The sequence below is a fragment of the Malus sylvestris genome, chromosome 3, assembly GCF_916048215.2.
Source record: "Malus sylvestris chromosome 3, drMalSylv7.2, whole genome shotgun sequence".
In the NCBI taxonomy this organism is placed as follows: domain Eukaryota; kingdom Viridiplantae; phylum Streptophyta; class Magnoliopsida; order Rosales; family Rosaceae; genus Malus; species Malus sylvestris.
Genome location: NC_062262.1, coordinates 13,428,473 through 13,450,559, shown reverse-complemented (window position 1 = coordinate 13,450,559; position 22,087 = coordinate 13,428,473). Strand labels below are relative to the sequence as shown.

The 22,087-nt window shown below is 36.7% G+C and overlaps 3 protein-coding genes and 1 non-coding gene across 6 annotated transcripts; all 4 read right to left on the bottom strand.

Moving 5' to 3' along the window:
- Nucleotides 1-1,758: 1,758 nt before the first annotated feature.
- Nucleotides 1,759-6,302, bottom strand: LOC126616743 (protein RETICULATA-RELATED 1, chloroplastic-like). 2 transcript variants are annotated; one of them, XR_007621247.1, is made up of 8 exons: nt 5,747-6,302; nt 5,531-5,629; nt 5,116-5,336; nt 4,519-4,588; nt 4,173-4,252; nt 3,048-3,112; nt 2,017-2,286; nt 1,759-1,981 (listed from the first exon to the last, which is right to left on the bottom strand). XR_007621247.1 is itself a non-coding variant. In XM_050284840.1 (7 exons), exons 1-7 carry the CDS (start codon nt 6,263-6,265, stop codon nt 2,093-2,095), a joined length of 1,248 nt encoding a protein of 415 aa, XP_050140797.1. In that variant the 5' UTR covers nt 6,266-6,302; the 3' UTR covers nt 1,759-2,092. The 2 variants fall into 2 exon arrangements, 1 of the variants encoding a protein (XP_050140797.1); XM_050284840.1 differs by having other exon boundaries at nt 1,759-2,286.
- Nucleotides 6,303-6,536: 234 nt separating this feature from the next.
- On the bottom strand, nt 6,537-6,618 carry TRNAS-GCU (transfer RNA serine (anticodon GCU)). The gene has a single exon. It is a non-coding gene; the product is annotated as a tRNA-Ser (tRNA).
- Nucleotides 6,619-9,953: 3,335 nt separating this feature from the next.
- On the bottom strand, nt 9,954-14,725 carry LOC126615843 (BTB/POZ domain-containing protein At3g44820-like). Its single transcript, XM_050283753.1, has 3 exons — nt 13,878-14,725; nt 12,735-12,804; nt 9,954-12,220 (listed from the first exon to the last, which is right to left on the bottom strand). Exons 1-3 carry the CDS (start codon nt 13,925-13,927, stop codon nt 10,442-10,444), a joined length of 1,899 nt encoding a protein of 632 aa, XP_050139710.1. The 5' UTR covers nt 13,928-14,725; the 3' UTR covers nt 9,954-10,441.
- A 3,661-nt stretch (nt 14,726-18,386) lies between these two features.
- LOC126615844 (BTB/POZ domain-containing protein At3g44820-like) lies at nt 18,387-20,745 on the bottom strand. Of its 2 annotated transcripts, none has more exons than XM_050283755.1 (2): nt 20,535-20,745; nt 18,387-19,176 (listed from the first exon to the last, which is right to left on the bottom strand). In XM_050283755.1, the coding sequence occupies exons 1-2, from the start codon at nt 20,595-20,597 to the stop codon at nt 18,550-18,552; spliced, it is 690 nt and encodes a 229-aa protein (XP_050139712.1). In that variant the 5' UTR covers nt 20,598-20,745; the 3' UTR covers nt 18,387-18,549. The 2 variants fall into 2 exon arrangements, with proteins under 2 accessions (XP_050139712.1, XP_050139713.1); XM_050283756.1 differs by having other exon boundaries at nt 18,387-19,131.
- Nucleotides 20,746-22,087: the final 1,342 nt, after the last annotated feature.

Sequence of the window (22,087 nt, the reverse complement as noted above, 5' to 3'; positions counted from 1 at the left end):
ATATGCTAATGCATCATCGATGATCATCTAATTTCTACACCAAACATCATCCAAGCTAGCATAATAAACCGAAATCTCACAATTTTCGAGAAGTGGATTCATCTCTTCAAGGACGCTTCCGTAATATAGAATTTCCCCATGAGTTGGATAAAATGAGTAGGCGACAGTCGGATTCACGGTAGGCTCAGCAAGAGCCTGTGCCTTGGGTTTTCTCTTATGGGAGTGTGAATCCTTTAAACCAAGCGGTTTACCACGCTTTTGTGTAGGGGCAGAGGATTGGCTAGCTGTTAATGTACGTGGATTGACCAAAGTGGCATCCCAGGCCTCCAGGAGGGAAGTTCGTCGTACATTTGGTACATCTATCTTTGCAAGCACATTCGCAGCTAGAATATGTGATCTTGTCACTCGCGCTAGATCGGTGAAAGCATTCGACATACTCTGAGCTACGCTCTGAAGATCTAATATGTGCTACACTTCAGTTTTAGACTGAATGGTGTGAGGTTTTAAATGAGACAAAGTGGGAATTGTCCATGATAATTCGCATCAATCTTCAAGAACGGTGACGTTCTTATCTCCCTCTAACGACGGGAAGACTGTCTTATAGAAGTAACAATCCACGAAATGAGCGGTAAACAAATCGTCTGTCAAAGGTTCTAAGTAACGAATAATTGAAGGAGAATCATATCCGACATAGATTATCATCATTCACTAAAGCCCCATTTTTGTACGTAAAGGCAGTGAAATCGGCACATAAATTGCATAACCAAAAACGCGCAGATGCAATATGTCAGGTTCGTATCCGGTAAGCAACTGAACGGCGTTATACGGTTGGGTCGCAACAGGCCTCAGGCGGACCAACATGGCTACGTGCAATATTGCATGGCCTCAAGCAGTGATCATGAGCTTGGTATGTATGACCAACGATCAAGCAATCATTTGTAAACGCTTAATGAATGCCTCTACCAGGCTGTTCTGGGTGTGAACATGGGGTATTGGATGTTCAACTTCAACCGTAACCGACATGCAATAGTCATCAAAAGTTTTAGATGTGAAATCTCCAACATTATACAATCGAATAGATTTGATTAGATAATCAGGGTGGTGAGCCCTGAGTTTGATAACATGAGTCAACAGTTTAAAGAATGCATCGTTCCTTGCAGACAACAAGCACACGTGTGGAAGCGTCAACCAAAACCATAAAATATCTAAATGGTATGCAGGGAGGGTGAATTGGTCCACAAATGTCCTCCTGAATCCTTTGTAGAAAAGTAAAAGGATTCGAACGAATCTTGTCATAAGAAGGCTTAATAATAAGCTTTCCCATGAAGCAGGTTTGACATGCGATTCCTATGTAGAAAAGCAGGGGAAATGGGCTTCACGTTTGAGACTAGGGTTTTGAAAAGGATGCATAAATTAAAATGAAGACAAGAAGGCAATAGAAGAGGAAATACGACGATGGATGCCGAATTCCCATGCTGGCGGCTCTCAAAACGATAGCTCGAGCGAAGCCAAACCAGATTTGAAAAGGGGGCGAGGGAAGGAACTCTCACACAGGAGAGGAAAACTCTCACAAAAGGCAGTGGTTTCCCGATTGTTAACCAGTCATCATAGATACAAAGCACAATAGCACCATTGTCAAATGAAATTACATCCTTCAGTCGCCTCCACATGCATCAACTGTAAAAAATCGCTCAAAAATCAGTCACTCATGGGGTTGAGCATTACCATTATTTAATAAGATAGTAAAAGATCATGTAGTAGACGAGAGGCATGCCATTGCTAGCACGAGAATTCTTATATATGGATGCTGCATACGGCAGCCCTTTCACAACTTATAGGTCCACTCATGTGGGTCCCACTATCTGTGAGAGGGCAGCCATATATGAGTTCATTACCACTAACATTACCAAATCAAGTACTAACAAAATGTTTTACTTTCACATTAAATCACTGAAATTGCCCGGAAAAAAGATCTATCCCCCTATTGAAATGATCTATAGCTGAAAAAATCTGAGCCAAATTGTAAAAGAACGTATCGTCCGATTGACATTTAAAAACTGGGGAGCATGTTGGCAATCGGTATGCATTGCTGCTATTGCACTCCACTCAATTTAGCCCAGTCTACAAATTGCATACCACCGTATATATTGTTGGCGAATCGTACACCTATAGTGAATGCCATTGCAACAGGCGGAATGCGCTTTGCCAAAGGTGATGCTTCAACCAGCCCTTCCAGACCATTTACAATCTGATATCGAGTGTTGGACGAGACAGCAAGGAACACACCTGATTAACAGATCAAAACAGTTGGTGTAAAGTCAATGGTTATGTGTACAATAATATCCCCCTAACCACAACCTGACCCGGTTGTTACATTCAAACTACCGAGATGAACCCACATTTGAATTGCACCATACAATCAACACACTTGACATAACTAATCAGTTTAATCACTGAGGTTCGCAGGTTGCACATGCATTCATATACACAAATAATCAAAGTGACAAGTGCATTAGTGTATCCTATGAATAAAGCGTAAACAACTTGCAGTGACAAGTACATTAACATATCTTTTAGGTTTGGGACAAGAATACACATCCGCTCTATTGACGATCTCAGAAACAATTGGTATAGCTAATATACTATTCTTTCAGCTGCAAAAACAAAAGCTGTGTCCTCAAATCTCACATTATTCCTATATCATAAGATTCCACTTCGTATCAGATAGAAAATGTACCCTATAACCCATATATTCTGAGCCTTTTTTTCTTTCTTGTAGAACTGTGAAAGTTACAGGCTCATTATTTCAGTTTCTTTACAGACAAAAAAAAAAAAAAAAAAAAAAGTTCCACACAAATTTACACCAGTACCAGGAATTAATTTTGTGAGATAGCATTTGTTAAAATAGTATTTATGCATATCCTTTAGTTTACATTTATTCCATGACTTCACAACTAAGACACAGGGAAACTTGCTTAACAGATACACAGTAGTACATGGTACAATGAGGAAAATAATTGAAATCTGAACAAGAGAGCAGGACCTACCCCAAAGAGCAGCACTTTTCACAAGAGGAGGCACGGGTATGTCCCCTTCTGACTTTTTTACGCTCCTGATGACACATAAGAATAAGAGAGTGAAGAATTATCATTAATAAAGAAATCTTTTCTTTTTGGTTTTGGTTCGGTGGAAGTTTTTGGCGATCCTTATATTTGATACTATTCAAAACACCCAATTCAGGTTGTCAGTACCAATTAAAAAAGCAAAAGAAATAGAAAACACACACACACACACACACAAATTTTCACCGTTGTGCCCAAAAACAAATTAACAGTGGAAGGATCTTTATGTTTAGGCAGGCAACTTGATCAGCCTTTCATCAAGGAACTTCATGGTAAGATGTACATTCATGCATGATTCCAGAGGAAGTTCCGTTTAATGCTTCCTAAAGTTCACAAGATAATCAATCTGTGTAGCTATAACATAGAAGACTTAAGCCCCCTTTCCCTGCAGGTCAGGGAAAGACCTTCATCTAACCACCTGACTCTCAATTTAAAATATCATTACATATGTTTCCAATGACATCAAAGTTACGTAATAATATAAATTTCATTTTCTGCTCAACCTGGAAATGTGGTAGATGAAACCTCCTCAAATAAAATAAAATAAAATGTAGGTCTCATGTTTCATGTGTTTTACTTTCTAATGAGTACATAACTATATAAGTATAAAAAGTTAGGGACAGTTTGACAACCATTTCATTTTTCTGTTACAAATAGAGAAGATATTACATGAGAGAAAGGAGAGATGGAGACGGGGGGGAGGAAGGATGACAGGAGAGATGTGGAAGATATGCATATAGAATGGTACATAAAATGAAAACTCAAAACGGAATACACATTCAAGTTGTTTTCACTTCAAGTTTTGTTTCATACACTCCTTCATTGCTCCCTCCTCTCTCCCTCTACCCTTCTTCGTCCCTCTTTTCACCATATGCTTTCCCTCTACCTCTCGCACAAAAAGAAAAAAAAAAGAGACAACTATACCCTAAAAATGAAAGGGATATCAATGGGCCCTTAAAAACACATTTAATAGCTGATATCCAAACAAGAGGGAATGACATCAGACAAAGAAACTGAAATAACATGAAAATTATATAGATAAAAGCATACCTTTTGGCATTCATGATCATATTTGCAATTCCTTGTCCAATAAGACCACATACAAACCCAACTGATCCGTACAACACACCCTGGACCAACATGTTCCAATCAATTAATGAGAACCAGAACCCATATTTTGGTCTAGAAAATTAAAATAGTACAGCTGGTAAAGAAACCTAATTTGAAGAGAGAATAGTTAAAAAGAACCACATTTGAAAAACTAAAGACAGTGAAAAACTCCACCCCTTCTCATCTTGATGAAGCATTTGTCATTAACATTTACAGTCCAGAGGGCAACTACCTATCTATCCGTTACAAGAAAAAACTTAACAACATCACTAATAAGATGTTGTACCTTGTAGAAGTATGTGGCGGTTCTCTGCTTAACTGTGAATTTACATCCTGGCCTTTCGGCTTCAAAGACGCTGCAAAAGAGGAATGGTGAATTTCATTGGAGCCAAAAATAGATATCGTACATGTAAATGATGATCATGACCTCTTAAACAAGAGAACCTAACTAACCTAAAAAACGAATGATAAGAATAACTTTTACGCTGGTCAACCTAAATGGATAAGAGACTGAAATTGATAAGAAGATATGGATAAAAAAATACAGATATAGAATAAAATAGATGAATACAGGCAGAAATAGTGAAACAGAACATGATGTTAAAGGTTAAACATTTCTAGCTATCTAAGAAGAGCAGAATGATGAAGAATTATGTTTCCTAAGAATTTAGCAGTCCTTCTTACCCTGACTTGAGTAACAATGAAACAAATTAAAAATATAAACAGAGATGACTGGAAAGATGGAGTACAATCAGAGTAAACAATACGAGTACTTGTTGAGCTCTTACCAAATGCAAATTTAACGCAGTAACTACTGATAGATAACATTAAATGACCTACAGCAGAATACGAGTATCATAAAATGCTGCGTTGTAGTGCTAACCTGCTAGGAAGAGCGGCACAAGCCTTCTGCACGCTTCCTAATAAACCCTGTGATACTGACGGCTTTCCAATCCGAGCATAGGGTGCCAACATGCCAACCAAAGCAATGTCAACCACTATTCCAACCAAAAGATCAGCAGCATACAACTCAAACTCAGCCCAGAAATCCTTTCCTCTTTTCTGAACTTCTGCAAATGTTGCACAACAAGAATCTATGACTATCTGCATTACAAAGGTGGACGAGGAAAAATCTATTCAGTAGTTAACAAGAGCAGAAATTGTAAACCAGTCCAGATTCAACGCAAGGTATACATGTAATCTAGCTCATAGAATTATCACCAACGCCACCAATCACTCAAAATAATAAAAACCACTCAAAAACTATAAACCGAAACGGAAAACGGACAAAAACAAACCTCTGTCCCAACTTTGAAAAGAAAGGAAGGATCAGCCATCATCCGATTACGTAGCATTGAGCAGTACTTCATCAAAAAACCCAATGGCCAAACTGACCCCTGAATTTCAATTATCAAAACACAAAATAACCAAAATTCAATCACAAACCCGATAAAAATCGTAGCGTAAAAGATTTTTCAACAGAAATGACGACCAGATTAAGCAAAAATTCAAACCTGCAAATCCAAGTAGCGGAGAAGAAACACTTCCCGGAGCCCGGTAGTCTTTGCAGCCTCAACCATGTCTAGAGGGAGCTTCACACCCCGAGCTTCGCTCTCCTTCATCACCTCATCAAACTTCAGCAATGGCCCAAACTCCTCTTCCTCTCCACCATCCTCTTTACCCCCGCCGTCTCCTTCTCCTCTTCCTCCGCCACCAAATGAATCGCCGCCATCACCACCGTCATTTCCTCCGCCCGAACCGTCGATTTTCGGGTCAAAAACCATCGCTTTCGCCTCCGTGAAATCACCATTTTTTCCCGCGACGGAGGTAGTCTCTGATCCCGCGCAATTGAGATGGAAACGGCGGTTGCGAGACGGCAAATGGTGCGAAGCCACCAGCTTTAACGAGTTTGTGAGTTCGGAATGGGATTTAGGGTTTTGGAGACATTGCAGAGGAACTCTGCCTTCGGAGGCGGAGCTGGAAACGACGGCGTTTGGGAGGTGGGCATGCGATGGTGGCGAACAAACTGACATTCTGTGTAACTGGCACAAAGGGAAGTCGCAGACTCACTGTTCCAAAACAACTTGACTGAAGGGATCGTAATCACCTGCGGATGAGAACGTGAAAACGTAATAGGTGGCAGAAATTGATTGGCTGTAAAACAGTTTGGGAAATATAAGAAAATAGAGGATAAAACTCAGGCGGGCAATCTATCCCAGGGGTTTATTACGTGGAAAATAACCACGTGGCAGAAAGTGATTGGCTGTAATACAGTTTAAAATATCAAAAAATGAAAAAAATTCTCGACGCCTGAGAGATTCGAACTCTCGCGGGGAAACCCCATGTACTTAGCAGGCACACGCCTTAGCCACTCGGCCAAAGCGTCGGCTGATGTTATGCTTGCTTCGGCTTTTTATTTACTCTAGTAAAATAAAGTTAGATAGACCATTGCCAACGCACTCAAGATTGAATCTGTCTTTGTTTAGTTTAAAAGGAAAACTAATGAAAAGGGCTTGAAAACTTTGAGTTTTAATGATAAGGACAAAATAAAGGGTAAAGTGAATAGTAACATGATTGACTTTTTAGTGTAAAAATGTGGTTTTTCGTTAAAGTGAACAGTACCGGGTGCTTTTCGTTAAAGTTCCCTAGTTTAAATGAATTTAGTGTAATTATTGTATTGTGAGATTTTCTATAGTGCGCCAGAGAATTTCAAGTGTTTTACTGTTATATTTTTGTTTAAAAATACAAAAACGAAAATCTAAACGTTAAAAAGCTAGAAATATTCTATAGTCCATAGGACTATAGATTTTTGTCGTATTATTTGTTAGGGAAATACCCCAAAATGGGACAATTCTTTAATCTTAGGACAGAAGTAGGACAAACCGGCCATGCACAAAATTGAAATTATTAACCACATATAAATACAAAAAATCATCAGCTCATTTCATCACTGTTCTCATTTGGAAGAGGGGGATGTCAAGAGAGCTCTGTGAGCCCTAATTTATGGGTTGAGCTTAGATCTCTGAGCTCCAATTTTGAAGAGAGGAAAGTTCAAAGAGAGGCGAGAAGAATGAGCTGGGTTTTGGGTTGACCTCATACCTCTGATTTCAAACAAATGGATGCGAGAGAGGTGAGAAGATTGAGCTGGATTTTGTACTATATTTTTTGTTTTGGCCGGAAAGTTTCATTTTTTCCGACAACTAAAGCTTCGGCAGACATAGTAAGGTAGAGTATTTAGTTCCAAGTGCCTTCATCAATGATTTATGAAATAAATGAGTTGTTTGTAAGATGAATTAATACTTAGAAGTTAAATTACAGTTTGTGTTTCATGATGGGGGATATAGGTTGTGGAATAAATTTCAAGTTTTGATGTGCAACAAAACAGGGATGGAACAATTTTTGGTTCATGTGCTCAATCGCAGAAATTTGTGAAATTTTTTCCGTAATGTGCATGTGATGTGCATATGGTCTACGAGAATGTTCACTAGTTATGATGCATGTATGTTGTGCTATGAAATTTAGCGAGTATGACCATAACCTAGTTGGCCTCAATGAAAAACAAAATTAAGAAAAAGATTAGAAAGATTAGAAGACGTTAAGAGTCATGCGTGTCCATGAAATAAAGATAACGAGTATCATGTTTTCCACGTGCACGGTTAGATGGTGGTTGATATACGTAACAAGATTTTTCAAATTGTCACTGTAACCTTATATGCGTAACAAATATGTTTTAATTGTATCCACTATATCAATATGTTGCCGTTAAAGTTTCTCCAATTTTGTGCATATCATGTGCATGTGGTGTGCATATAGTGTATATGGTGCGTATTTACATCTTGGATACTTTTTGCATTAACTTTGTTTATTACTTTTTCCTTTGATTCAAAAGCAGGCCCTCCAAATATGAAAAAAGCGAACGAGTTCGTGAAACAACTTCCTTTGATTCATTTGGGTTTTTTGTGCCCATTCAAACTGCAATTTTCAAATCCTTGAAATATTTGAACACAATCAAATTTGATACCAAATTCAAATTAATGAATCTTCAATTTTCATATAAAGTTTAAGGTCATTTATTTGATTGCGTCATTTTTTTCTTCTTCAGATTTTGAGGAGAAAGTTGTGAGCTATGAGTTTTGGGGTTGAGCTTAGATCTGTGAGCATTACATGTGCATGTCGTGTACATACAGTGTATGAGCGAGCTTAATACGAAGAGAGCAAATGAGTACGCGAAACAATTTTGTGCATATCCTTCTCTCTTCCTTCTTTCCACTCTGATTTCTCTCTCTTTCACTCAAATTTATCTTTTCTCCAAAAGGCAACTGACCTTCAATACATTTTTTCATTTCATTGTAGTAAAAGCCAAATCCTATTTTAGTGCTTGTAAATTTGGATCGAGAGAGGCAGCAGAGGAAGGGAGAAGACATAAGAAATGAAAATCCACATATAAGTAAGAGAAATGATAAAAATAAAATAAAAAATAAAAAATGAAGGATTTGAGTCTTCTCCAAGAAACACCAAACCAATCACTTCAACTAAAAAAATTCATCAATCAAAAAGCAAAATTAAGCAAATCCAGTTCACAAAACCTACAAATGAAAAAGTAAAAATCGAAGAAGAGGGGTGGGTTAGAGAGAGAGAGAGAGAGAGAGAGCTTGGATGAAGAATATGAGTGGGTTAGAGAGAGAGATCTTGGATGCAGAAGATGGGTGGGTTAGAGTCCTTCAAACTGAAATTGGGTGAGAGAGATTTTTTTTTTCTATCTCTCTCCTCTTTGTTTCTCTCTCTACAAAATGAAAAATTAGGGTTGGAACTTCTAGATAACCCATTTATATGGGAGGACAATTTGGTCATTTCAAGATGTATGAAAAATTCTATTTCTGTTGGATTGTTATGCAAGCATGTGCATATTCAAAATGTCCTATTTCTATCACAAGATTAAAAAATTATCCTATTTCTAAACATTTTCCTGAAAAAATGACAACCGGATTACATTTCTTGCCAAATTTCACTTTGTTGCTCGAATCACAAATTTAAAGAAACACTTCAAACTCAACAATTAAAAAAAAAAAAAAAAAACTCCAACTGAAATGATAATGGGAGAATGATTGAACAACTATATCCATTAGAGCATGAAAAATTAACAGATGACGAGCTATACTTATAATAACAGGAAATGCGATGGAGGAAGCCAAGTTGAAGAGGCGCAAGGGGCAGAGACGCGAGCAGCAGGTAGGAAGGGTCAAGAGGAAAGAGAACGCAAAAGCAAAAGTCAGTTCTAATAGTATTTTAAATTTAACTTCTGCTATTTTTTTTTATCTCCATTCAGGCTACATTTATCTAGCAACTGTTCATTTGCCAATTTGGAAACAAATTTTTGTCATTTTTACGCTAAAGTAGCTATAAACAGGCTGGGCCGGCCGGCCAGCCTAGCAAAAACGAAACATTGATAAATGCTGCCCGTGCAAACTTTGTTGTCTATGCAGAACGATGAAACTTTTGGCTCTCTGCCTAGAATTTGAATGAATTAGCTCCACAATATTTAAACAGAAGGATGTAACCGGTTATTTCTCCTTTTCTATCTCTCACATCACGTAACATAGTAGAATCCCCCACTTAAAAGAGACTCGTATATTCCCTATGCTTTCCTCGATTACAATCCTTCATTTACAGATACTCTCCACTGTTTAATGAACAGAAATTCAAAATCAAGACACCTCAAAGGAAGGCAAACAAATTCAAATTCATATATTACCAATATTTTCCACTATTTCACAACCTATAAGTTACAATTCGGGTCATAAACATGTACATGTATAAACCCATAAACATGCTAACTGAAAAAAAAAAAATCCGTGTAAAACAAGGTGTATTTACGTGTAACAAACCTCCGTATCAAGATGCAGAGCACAGATTTCTGATTTCGAATCTCGGATGGGACTAGCATCCTGTAACAGGTAAGGTAAGAGTAACTTCTTAAAATATAATGGTTCCTCCTGATATTGGCCAAGTTCCAACCGTTGCCCTATAACTCGGAAACTATTCTGGTTGGTTAACAGAAATATGAAGAAAATAAACTTTCTCAAAAACATGGAATTGTTTCGAGGCTGTTGAGTACGCATGAACTATCCATTCCTTGCTCGGGTACTTTCTGTTAACCAACCAGAGCCTCTACGTACTGAGGCAGACTTCAATTGCTTATAGACTGGCTCTCAAAACAACGAGGAACTTTTTTTGTGTCTAATATGCAAGGTCGAAGGGCGTCCCTGCTCAACTGATGATCTTGGGGAGGGCCGCGTACTTTGAATAGCATCTGGTTTAGCATCAGATGGTTGTGAAAGAAGACTGCACCCAATTCTCCTGCCAACCACACGAGGAGAACTGAGGGAGCTGTGTGATTTGCTCACCTTTTTCATCTCTTGCTTTATTTGACTGAACTCTTCTTCGAGTTCACCGACTCTAGATCTCATCTTTTCCATATCCACCTTTAGAACCCGGTTCTCACGCACCATAGTCACCCACCCATCCCTCTGTATAATCTGGCCAGTCATGTCACCTTGGACAGTCGTAGGACCTGCAGGGCCACTATGAGTTTCCAAGCCATGAAGACAACCAGCTAGAGCCGTTCTCAAATGCATCTGCTCAAAGAACAGTACTTGAAGAACAACTCTGAGTGGCAACCTTTCATTTTGGGATGCATGGGAACAGGCATCAATAGATAGCTTCTGGAAGTCGACAATGCTGCAGAGATCTTCCTTCTCTTTATCTGTGAGCCAAGGGTGTGCCTTGAAGTATATATCCAGCGACCTATACAGCCCATCATATAAAGTTCTTGAAGATTCCGGGAGGGCCTCTGCAAGAGAGCGTATCTTTCCTGGTTTTAAAGTCACATCTGAAGCAACCTCCGCAATATAGCTATCTACCAACTTCGCAACTTTCTGTAAAGGTCTTGACCAAGGTGATGTTTCCATGTTGACAGATGACAGAGAAAGTGGAACCTTTGATTCTGACGACATAAAATGATGGATTATCCGTTCAACACAGTCAGTATCGTACAATGCGTCAGCATCTGAATAAGTAGGAATTAGAAGACCATCTAGGGTTGCCAATTCCAGCTGCATCCCTATTCTCCTCTCCAAAGCATCCTTGCAGGTTTGACTGACACCCAATATTAATGCAACACGAAGAAGACCAAGTAGAAAACGGCAAAACGATTTCCCCTTCTTTCGGGGAAGAAGTTTTTCAATGCTTTCTAAAACTACCTTTTGATCAAGGGCAATGGGTGTCAAACTGAAACTTGTAACTGTTCTGGGTATACCATGTTGTCCACCCTGCCATCGTCCTAGGCCAGGTAGGTACTTTCTGGCATAGTGCATTACAGCACCCACTAGGTTTTCAGGTCTAATGCCCCTTGTTTCCATTGCCTTCATAAGCCTCTCAAACAAACTCACACTGAGGTATGAGATGTCTTCAAACCACCAGTCAGACTCAGAGCTTCGAATTCTCGCTCCGGTGTTAATTCCGTTCCACAGGATGCTTCCACCAGGACTCTGTAAGCTACCATACATCATCATGGGCCATCCAAACAAACTAGGATCTGTACAAACCATCACTGATATAGCATTTACACACTTGTTTACTATGTGAAGCTTTTCTGCCCAGTGGATAACAGGCTCGCAACTTTGAAGAGCCAAGATAGAGTCTTTCCAGTTGTGAAGTACATTGTTATGGAAGAAACTCTCCGACTTTGAGAGCAAGTTTCCTTCTCCATACTCATCTGTCATTTCAAGGTAGTCCGCTGCACAGTACACCATCACTACATTTCTTGGAGTCAATTCCACTCGCATACCATAGCAGAATTTAGCTGCAATCAGGAACATGTCAGGGCCACCAGGAAGTTCCTCCAGAACTGCAGTGAAAATGCTCCTGCTTGTGCTTTCGAACTCTTCATACATATGTGATATCTTCCCACATTTTGATATGAGAGGAAACTGGAGAGTAAAGAATTGTCATAAGTAATAATTCCAAGAATTCACCATAACAACTGTGATATGATTACAGAAATATCCTTAACAAAAGTGACAACAATGAGAGCAATGCCAGAACAGACACAAATATAGAAAAAATCCAGAATATAAATCTACGAAACATGATAACTACTATTAGTGAAATGAAGCAATAATGCTCAAAGCTTTGATTTCAGAATACAGACATCCTAACATATTCCACAGTCCACATTAACGCGGCTTTCATTAGAAAAATACCTTCTTTCGTTATAGAAACATATATTGAAAGTTTGTGAGTTATGATGCACCACCAACTACCAGGGAAACTGAAATGCTTTTTACAATCTTAAAAAGCCAGTCAACAATTAATTTCTGAGTTTTGGGAATAACCTAAACCTTGTTATTAGTATTTACCCAAAAAAGAAACCTTGGTACTGGTTTATATCCACTTTTAATCACAAAATTCCATAATCCACCATAGCAAATGATAGGCGCATACCTTGTGAAGGTGGAAGTTCACGCCATCCACCACGACAGTTATATCACTCAGCAATCGCGCTTTGCAAAACCTGACAGAGAAAAGAAGAAAACACCACATCAATTACAAAGCCTCTCCAATTCCATACATTAAGTCAATGAAACAATCAATTTCCATTGTACCAAAAAAGGGTTTGTAAGAACATCTCCAATGGAAGATGCAAAATACCTTGAAATTGCGTTTTACATATTTAATTGGCCAGAAAACACTCCAATGGCGGGATGTAAAATATCCATCTTTGCCAGAAGATATAGATAAAAATGTAAAATTACATCTTGTATTACATCTGTTAGATGTGGGCCCCACCAATTAAAGGGAGAACAATAAATGTAATCCCAAATTTACATCTCTCCCAGTGGAGTAGAACTAACATTTACACTTCCCCGGAAATGTAAAATGGGATGTAAATGAGGCTTTTACATCTCAAATTTGCATCTCTCCATCAGAGATGCTCTAAGAGATTAAGTTATAAAACTCTATCTGAAGTTCTGAACTGAATCATGGAATTGAAAGCTGTAATTTAAATATAACAAATTCTGGCCCCCTGTCCTTAAAGGCCATAAATTCGATATCGCATTAAATTTAAGTCCCAAAGGACAATAATTGGGAGGATTAAACTTAGAAAACTTAGAAAAGGGGTCATATTACTGTTCATGAAAGTGTACATACACCAATGAAATAATCAATTTGAGCTCTTACAAATAGGGTCTATTTACTATTGAATTATAAAATTCTATCTGAATTCAATTATGCAATTGAAGGCTATGGTTGAATATAATCAGAGTCTGATTAAGTCCCAAATTACTGTGAAGATTGAAATCTTGAAGAAAAGGGGTTGTATAGTATTACTGTGTTCATCAATTGTATAAACCAATGAAATAAACAATTTGCAATTTAACAAAAAGGGTATTATTTGAAACTGATTAATAGAATTTTATCTGAATTCAAACTGAAATATAATAAGAATTTGGCCTTAAAGGGTCATGAATTCAATCCCAAGAACAATAATTTAGAAAGTTGAAGAACTGAAGAAAAGGTGTTGTACTTCTGTTCATGAAACTGGTGTGGGGTGGGGGGGGGGGGGGGGAGAGAGAGAGAGATTACCAATCATTGCCTTCGCTGCAAAACTCAGAAACCTTCCCAGGTGGAGCCATGGCTGAGGTGGGAAGAGAGAACCTTCCACCCTCTCTCTGTCTAGGAAAAGGAAAACAAGAGCTTCATGAAATCGGGTGGAGAGAAGAACACAGACACAGACACAAACTAGTTGTTTAATCAAAAGTGACAAAGAAGGGGATAAAGATGGCACCAATCAACGTAAGTAGGAATCCAAGTCCAACTTATTAGTCAAAACAAATGCCGTGTTGCCCTTTATCTCTCTCTCTCTCTCTCATCAATTCACAAAACCCCAAAACCCCACACCCACCACCACCACACCACCAAACACCATAAGATGGGATGATAAATAAACAAAAAAAAAAAAACCAACACAAATTCAAATTTAATCAAACACCCAGAAAAGAGTGCACAGATCACGACGCCCCCAATACGTGCGCAAAGCAAAGGATATATAAAACTGGGACACCCAGAAGAGGCCGGCATGTGTGGGAACAATTCCATGGGGTAGAAGCAAGCAAAAGCATCAGTCAGTGATTGCAGAGGGGGCCTTCTTTTTACTCTTTAGCCGGTCGAGTAAATAATTGGGTATTTTTTTTGTTGTTGGAGACGGGATAATTATGTGTTTGTTTACTCTCTCTCTCTCCGAGGCTTTTTGTCAAACACCTTCCCTGCAATCATTCTCCGAGACGCGTGGTGTCTGACCGTCGTGGTAGCTTTTGGATGCGATCGATTTTCATTAGGGTTATTTAGTAAACTTGGGTTTTTCAGGGAGACTGAAAATTTGAAAGAAAGGCGAAAGAACAGTGAAATAAAGAGGGATGGGATTAGCAATCATTTACTTTTTGGGGTCTCATTAAGACCGGCTGGCGAGACATTTAGTTGGCGTGAGTCTCTCGTAGTCTCATTAAAACTAGTTCATATATACATAACGAAAACGAAAGTACCTAATCCTTAGTCTAGTCAGTTCAATCTAGTTCAGTCCTATCTAGTAAAGCCTAGTGATATTTTTTGTACCATCCAATGTTACATAATATTGAAAAAAAAAGTCCCTATATATTATTTACACATTAATTTTCGAGTATTACTATTCTTACCATAATTTTATAGCATATTTCTTTACCGTTTTAAGTGGTAGATGAGTTGGACAAGTCATATCATTTAATTTTAATTTCAATTTTCTCATTAATTAAAACACTTAAATAAGGAAACTTGCAGGCTTCAAGATCTCCTTATGGCGTTAATAACTTAATTGGGTATGAACTCTATTCCGATAGACAAATTTGATTTTGACTCCTAATTCTCATGAAAGCTAATAGGCTTTATTTAGTGAAATAATCAGATGAAATCCTTCTTTTAAACCACCAAAAGAAAATTTTGAAAAGAAAAAAAAAATCACGAGATGAACAACCATGGAGTACCAATGAGGATTGGAGACAGAAATACTTGAAGGGGAATGAGTATTGGGGCTACGAGGCATGAGTTTGGAGATAGAAGTCAATGGTGATTGTGGTATACGAGTGAATTCTATAAAGTTTGATCATAATAATGGAAATCAATAAAAAAAATTGGCATGAAAAAGAAAGGGAAAGGAAGAAGAAGCATAATTGAAGGGGGAATGAAGGAGGAGACTCTTTGTATACCGTAATCACCATTTAATTAACCATATTTTTATTAATTATTGATTAAAATTTTAAAATTAAATGCTAATTAATGTAGATAATATGGTTGTCCACATCAGATGCCACATAAGAGCATCTCCAAAGGAGATGTCAAATATAGTATCTCAAAATTTTATTTGATAGCTGATGTAGCAAATTGAATACAAATGCTAAATTTTCTTCTTTTCTAATGGATGTGTCAAATATTTATTTTATTGAGCCTAGAGTTACATTAACTATTAAAAAATAATCTAAATTAGTTTTAATTTTTATTCTATTGGTTGTTAATGGGACCGGACCCGTGCATTAAAAATTAAATTAAACATATTTGACTCACTATTTGTTTGCTGTAAAAAAAGGTAGCTATAAAACATGGAGAACACTTAGATCATCTCCAAAGGAGATGTCAAATTTTAAATCTAAAATTTAAATTGGAAGGCTTATGTGGCACTTTGACATTTTTTAAAGTTTTGCTCTCCAATCGATATGCCAAATTTTAAACATAAAATAAAAATTCATATGTATTTTATTTGCATTGGGAATGAAAAGAAACAAAAGGATAATGCTTTAAACCAAAAAAAAAAAACTAATAAAAAGCATTTAATAATTAATTAAAAAATCTAAAGGTGCTGTCAAATTTGGCAACAAGGAAAAGAGATGTCATTCTATGTCATGCCACATCAGATTTGACTTCTCAATTGGAAAACATTAATGCTGTCTTTTGTTACAATTATTGTTGATTTGGACATTTTGATATCTCCATTGGAGATGCTCTTAAATGTCTTTTAATCATATTTGACATATTTGACATCTCATTTGGAGATGGTGTAAAGTGATAATGGAAGAAAATATCGCCGATATTTTCGTTTTTTTGAGTTACCGATATTTTAATGAGTATCCAATGAGTTTTCGTCAAATTTTAAATCTAAAATTTAAATTTATAGGCTTATGTGGCACTTTGACATCTTTTAAAGTTTTGCTCTCCAATCGATATGCCAAATTTTAAACATAAAATAAAAATTCATATGTATTTTATTTGCATTGGGAATGAAAAGAAACAAAAGGATAATGCTTTAAACAAAAAAAAAAAAACTAATAAAAAGCATTTAATAATTAATTAAAAAATCTGAAGGTGCTGTCAAATTTGGCAACAAGGAAAAGAGATGTCATTCTATGTCATGCCACATCAGATTTGACTTCTTAATTGGAAAACATTAATGCTGTCTTTTGTTACCATTATTGTTGATTTGGACATTTTGATATCTCCATTGGAGATGCTCTTAAATGTCTTTTAATCCTATTTGACATATTTGACATCTCATTTGGAGATGGTGTAAAGTGATAATGGAAGAAAATATCGCCGATATTTTCGTTTTTTTGAGTTACCGATATTTTAATGAGTATCCAATGAGTTTTTGTCAAAATATCGTGATATATTACTCCTAAAATTCCTGAATCCTATTTGACATATTTGACATCTCATTTGGAGATGGTGTAAAGTGATAATGGAAGAATATATCGCCGATATTTTCGTTTTTTTGAGTTACCGATATTTTAATGAGTATCCAATGAGTTTTTGTCAAAATATCGCGATATATTACTCCTAAAATTCCTGAATCCTATTTGACATATTTGACATCTCATTTGGAGATGGTGTAAAGTGATAATGGAAGAATATATCGCCGATATTTTCGTTTTTTTGAGTTACCGATATTTTAATGAGTATCCAATGAGTTTTTGTCAAAATATCGCGATATATTACTCCTAAAATTCCTGAAAATTTAGAAAAGTCTCAATTTTGAGCATAGCGGGGTTCGAACCCCTCCCACTTAACTCCTTAAGGCCTTAACCACTATACCACTTGTGTTGTTGTGATAATATGCTACAATATTTATATATATGGTTTTGTCTTGAATTCTTTTTACAAGAAACAAATTTGCACATATTCCAAATTTTTTGTGGTATTATATTTTAAATTGTGTCAATTAATTACTTAGTCAATGGCATGTGGTTTTTAATTTTTCTATTTTTTATTTGGTCACTTACATGGTAGGGCTGGAAAAAATTCCGAAAAATCCCAAACCAAACCGAAAAAGTCCCAAACCCAAACCGAAAAATCCCAAACCAAAACCATTCTGAAGTTTGGGAATCCCATCCCGAAAAATACCGAAATTTTCGATATGGGATTGGTTTCCAAATCCCATTTGTTTGGTAATCCCGAAAAATACCGAAGTATTCGGTTTCCTATTGACTTTTGGGTTTTGGTTCTTGAAAACCATTGCCATGGTTGCTCTACTCTTCAAAATACACTCACTCTACATATAGAGATGATGAAGATAATGAAAATTTTGAACCTCATAGGAACTCTATGTGGTACTAAGTCACTCATGTATCTTACCATGCAATATATAAAGTGTAAAATATTGTACTAATTCATTATATATAAATGATTATTGTGTGTTTAGACTTCTTTCATTAATTTCTACATATTTTCTACACTTACAATGTTTGTCAGCTCGCTATATAATCAACTTGATAATGTTAAATCCATCATGCAATGCATTTCCTTCCAATTTTTTGTGATAAACTAATAGATAATTGACTAAATAAATATCATACAAAGTTTCAATAAAAATTTCCAAGTTTTTCTTACAATTTCCGTGGTTTCCATGTAATTTTTATCGATATCGATATTATCCCGATATTTCCATCGATATTTCCGTGTTTTCGGACTACCGATATTTCCGATATTACCGATATTTTCTTTCTTGAAAGTGATATACAATTGTGATACAAAAAGACATCATAATTCGTTTATAATTAACAATGGGTTGTCAAAATGTGCAATCAGTGCAGATTTGGTAACAACAGCTAGAAAACTCTGGCCGTACTTTCAATCATTCTAAATCATTTACATGACAGAGTACTTGCTTCGATCTATCCTACATAACATCCTCCAGATTGACCAAGTGGGTCATCGAATTAGGATAATACGAAATCATCTATAGGTGCAAGATTTCAATTAAAGCCCAAGCACTTGCCGACTCAGTCACCGAGTTTACTCCAGCTAGACAAGATGTCTCATCCTTCGCAGATCCACAAAAAAAAAACACTCGAGAATCCTCGTTGCTAGAAAATCCATGTGGATGGATCATCAAATGTGAACAAAGCAGTGTCAAACTGAAACTTGTAACTTCAAACCACCAGTCAGACTCAGAGCTTCGAATTCTCGCTCCGGTGTTAATTCCGTTCCATAGGATGCTTCCACCAGGACTCTGTAAGCTACCAGACATCATCATGGGCCATCCAAACAAACTAGGATCTGCACAAACCGTCACCAATACAGCATTTACACACTTGTTTACCATGTGAAGCTTTTCTGCCCAGTGGATAACAGGCTCGCAACTTTGAAGAGCCAAGATTGAGTCTATCCAGTTGTGAAGTACATTCTTATGGAAGAAACTCTCCGACTTTGAGAGCAAGTTTCCTTCTCCATACTCATCTGTCATTTCAAGGTAGTCCGCTGCACAGTACACCATTACTACATTTCTTGGAGTCAATTCCACTACCATACCAGAACTTAGCTGCAATAAGGAACATGTCAGGGCCACCAGGAAGTTCCTCCAGAACTGCAGTGAAAATGCTCCCGCGTGTGCTTATCATACATATGCGATATCTTCCCACATTTTGATATGAGAGAGTTGAATATCAGAGTGCGCAACGAACAAGATTAACAAAATAGAAAGAATATTATTAAAAGAACAAGAATGCCAAAAAGACTACAAAACCCTAAGAGACTACATTGTGATTAGCTTGATTCTCAAACTAAATTACAAGCTCTATTTATAGAGCAATAAACCTAAGAAACCCTAATGCGTAAATGCCAAAAATACCCTACTACAAAATCAAATCAAATCTCTAATTAATTTCCTAAATGAACCTAATAAATTCCAACACCCCCCGTCAAACTCATGGCAGTACACGTCATGAGGTTGCCAACAAGCAAATTTAGATGCAAGCTCCGGTACGCGGACACGACAAGACAAGCTCCGTTAGGTGGACACGACAAGACAAGCGGACAATCAAGCGAACAAACGAACAATCCAAGCGAGCAGGCAAGCAAACAAGCAATTCTAGCAATTAACAAATTCTTATCACTCGAGTGGTCACAATTCCAAGCAGGCCAACCAACAATTCCTGCAGGCCTAAAACAAACATCTAAAAATAATTTCTTTTTTCTTTTTTTTTCTTTCTTATTTTTTTTCTTTTCTCCTTCTTCCTCTTTTTTCTTCTCGTGGTTTTTTTTTTCTTCTTTTCTTCTTCGTCCCCTTTTTTTCATTTGCTGGGTTCTCCTTTGCAAGCAAAACCTTTTCTTTCTTTTTCTTTTTCTCTTTCATTTTTCTTTTCCTTACAAACAATCAATACCAACTAACAAATCTAAAACGAACGACGACAGAGGCAAACAAATTGATACCAACGAGAACGGATTGAACCCTAAGGATCGAACCCGTTCTGATACTAAGTTGAATATTAAAGTGTGCAACGAACAAGACTAACAAAATAGAAAGAATATTATTAAAAAAACGAGAATGCCGAAACGGCTACAAAACCCTAAGAGACTACATTGTGACTAGCTTGATTCTCAAACTAAATTACAAGCTCTATTTATAGAGCAATAAACCTAAGAAACCATAATGCGTAAATGCCAAAAAATACCCTACTACAAAATCAAATCAAATCTCTAATTAATTTCTTAAATAAACCTAATAAATTCAAACAGAAAGGAAGCTGGAGAGTTAAGAATTGTCATAAGTAATAATTCCAAGAATTCACCATAACTGTGATTTGATTACAGAAATATCCTTAACAAAAGTGACAACAATGAGAGCAACGCCAGAACAGACACAACTATAGAAAAAAAATCCAGAATATAAATCTACGAAACATGATAACTACTATTAGTGACATGAAGCAATAATGCTCTAACCTTTGATTTCCAGAATACAGACATCCTTACATATTCCACAGTCCACATTAACGCGCCTTTCATTAGACAAATACCTTCTTTCGTTATAGAAACATATATTGAAAGTTTGTGAGTTATATTGCACCACCAACAACCAGGGTAACTGAAATGCTTTTGACAATCTTAAAAAGCCAGTCAACAATTTATTTCTGGGGTTTGGGAATAACCTAAATCTTGTTATTAGTATTTACCCAAAAAAGAAACCTTGGTACTGGTTTATATCCACTCTTAATCACAAAATTCCATAATCCACGCTTTCCAAAAAAAAAAAAAAAATCCATAATCCACCATAGAAAATGATAGGTGCATACCTTGTGAAGGTGGAAGTTCACGCCGTCCATTGTACCAAAAAAGAAGAAAACACCACATCAATTACATAGCTTCTCCAATTCCATACATTAAGTCAATGAAACAATCAATTTCCATTGTACCAAAAAAGGGTTTGTAAGAACATAAGATGCAAAATACCTTGAAATTGCGTTTCACATTTTTAATTGGCCAGAAAACACTCCTATGACAGGATGTAAAATATCCATCTTCGCCAAAAGATATAGATAAAAATGTAAATTTACATCTTCTATTACATCTTTTAGATGTGGGCCCCATCAATCAAAGAGAACAATAAATGTAATCCTAAATTTACATCTCTCCCAGTGGAGTAGAACTAACATTCACACGTCCCCGGAAATGCATGTCCTCGGAAATGTAAAATGAGATGTAAATAAGGCTTTTACATCTGAAATTTGCATGTCTCCATTGGAGATGCTGTAAGAGACTGAGTTATAAAACTCTATCTGAAGTTCTGAACTGAATCATAGAATTGAATTTAAATATCACAAACTCTGGCCCTCTGTCCTTAAAGGCTATAAATTCGATATCAAATTAAATTTAAATCCCTAAAGAACAATAATTTGGAGGATTAAACTTAGAAAACTTAGAAAAGGGGTTCATGAAAGTGTACATACACCAATGCAATAATCAATTTGAGCTCTAACTAAGAGGGTCTACTTCCTATTGAATTATAAAATTCTATCTGAATTCAAATATGCAATTGAAGGGCTGTGGTTGAATATAATCAGAGTCTGATTAAGTCCCAAATAAATGTGAGAATTGAAGTCTTGAAGATAAGGGGTTGTATTAATGTTCATCAATTGCACAAACCAATGAAATAAACAATTTGCAATTTAACAAAAAGGGAATTATTTGAAACTGATTAACAGAATTCTATCTGTATTCAAACTGATATATAATAAGAATTTGGCCTTAAAGAACAATAATTAAGAGAATTGAAGAAAAGGTGTTGACTTCTGTTCATGAAACCGATGTAGGGGAGTGGGAGGGAGGGGGAGGGAGGGGGAGAGAGAGAGATTACCAGTCAATGCCTTTTATGCAAAACTCAGAAACCTTCCCAGCTGGAGCCATGGTTGGTATGGGAAGAGAGAACCTTCCACCCTCTCTCTTTAGGAAAAGGAAAACACGAGCTTCATGAAATTGGGTGGAGAGGAGAACACAGA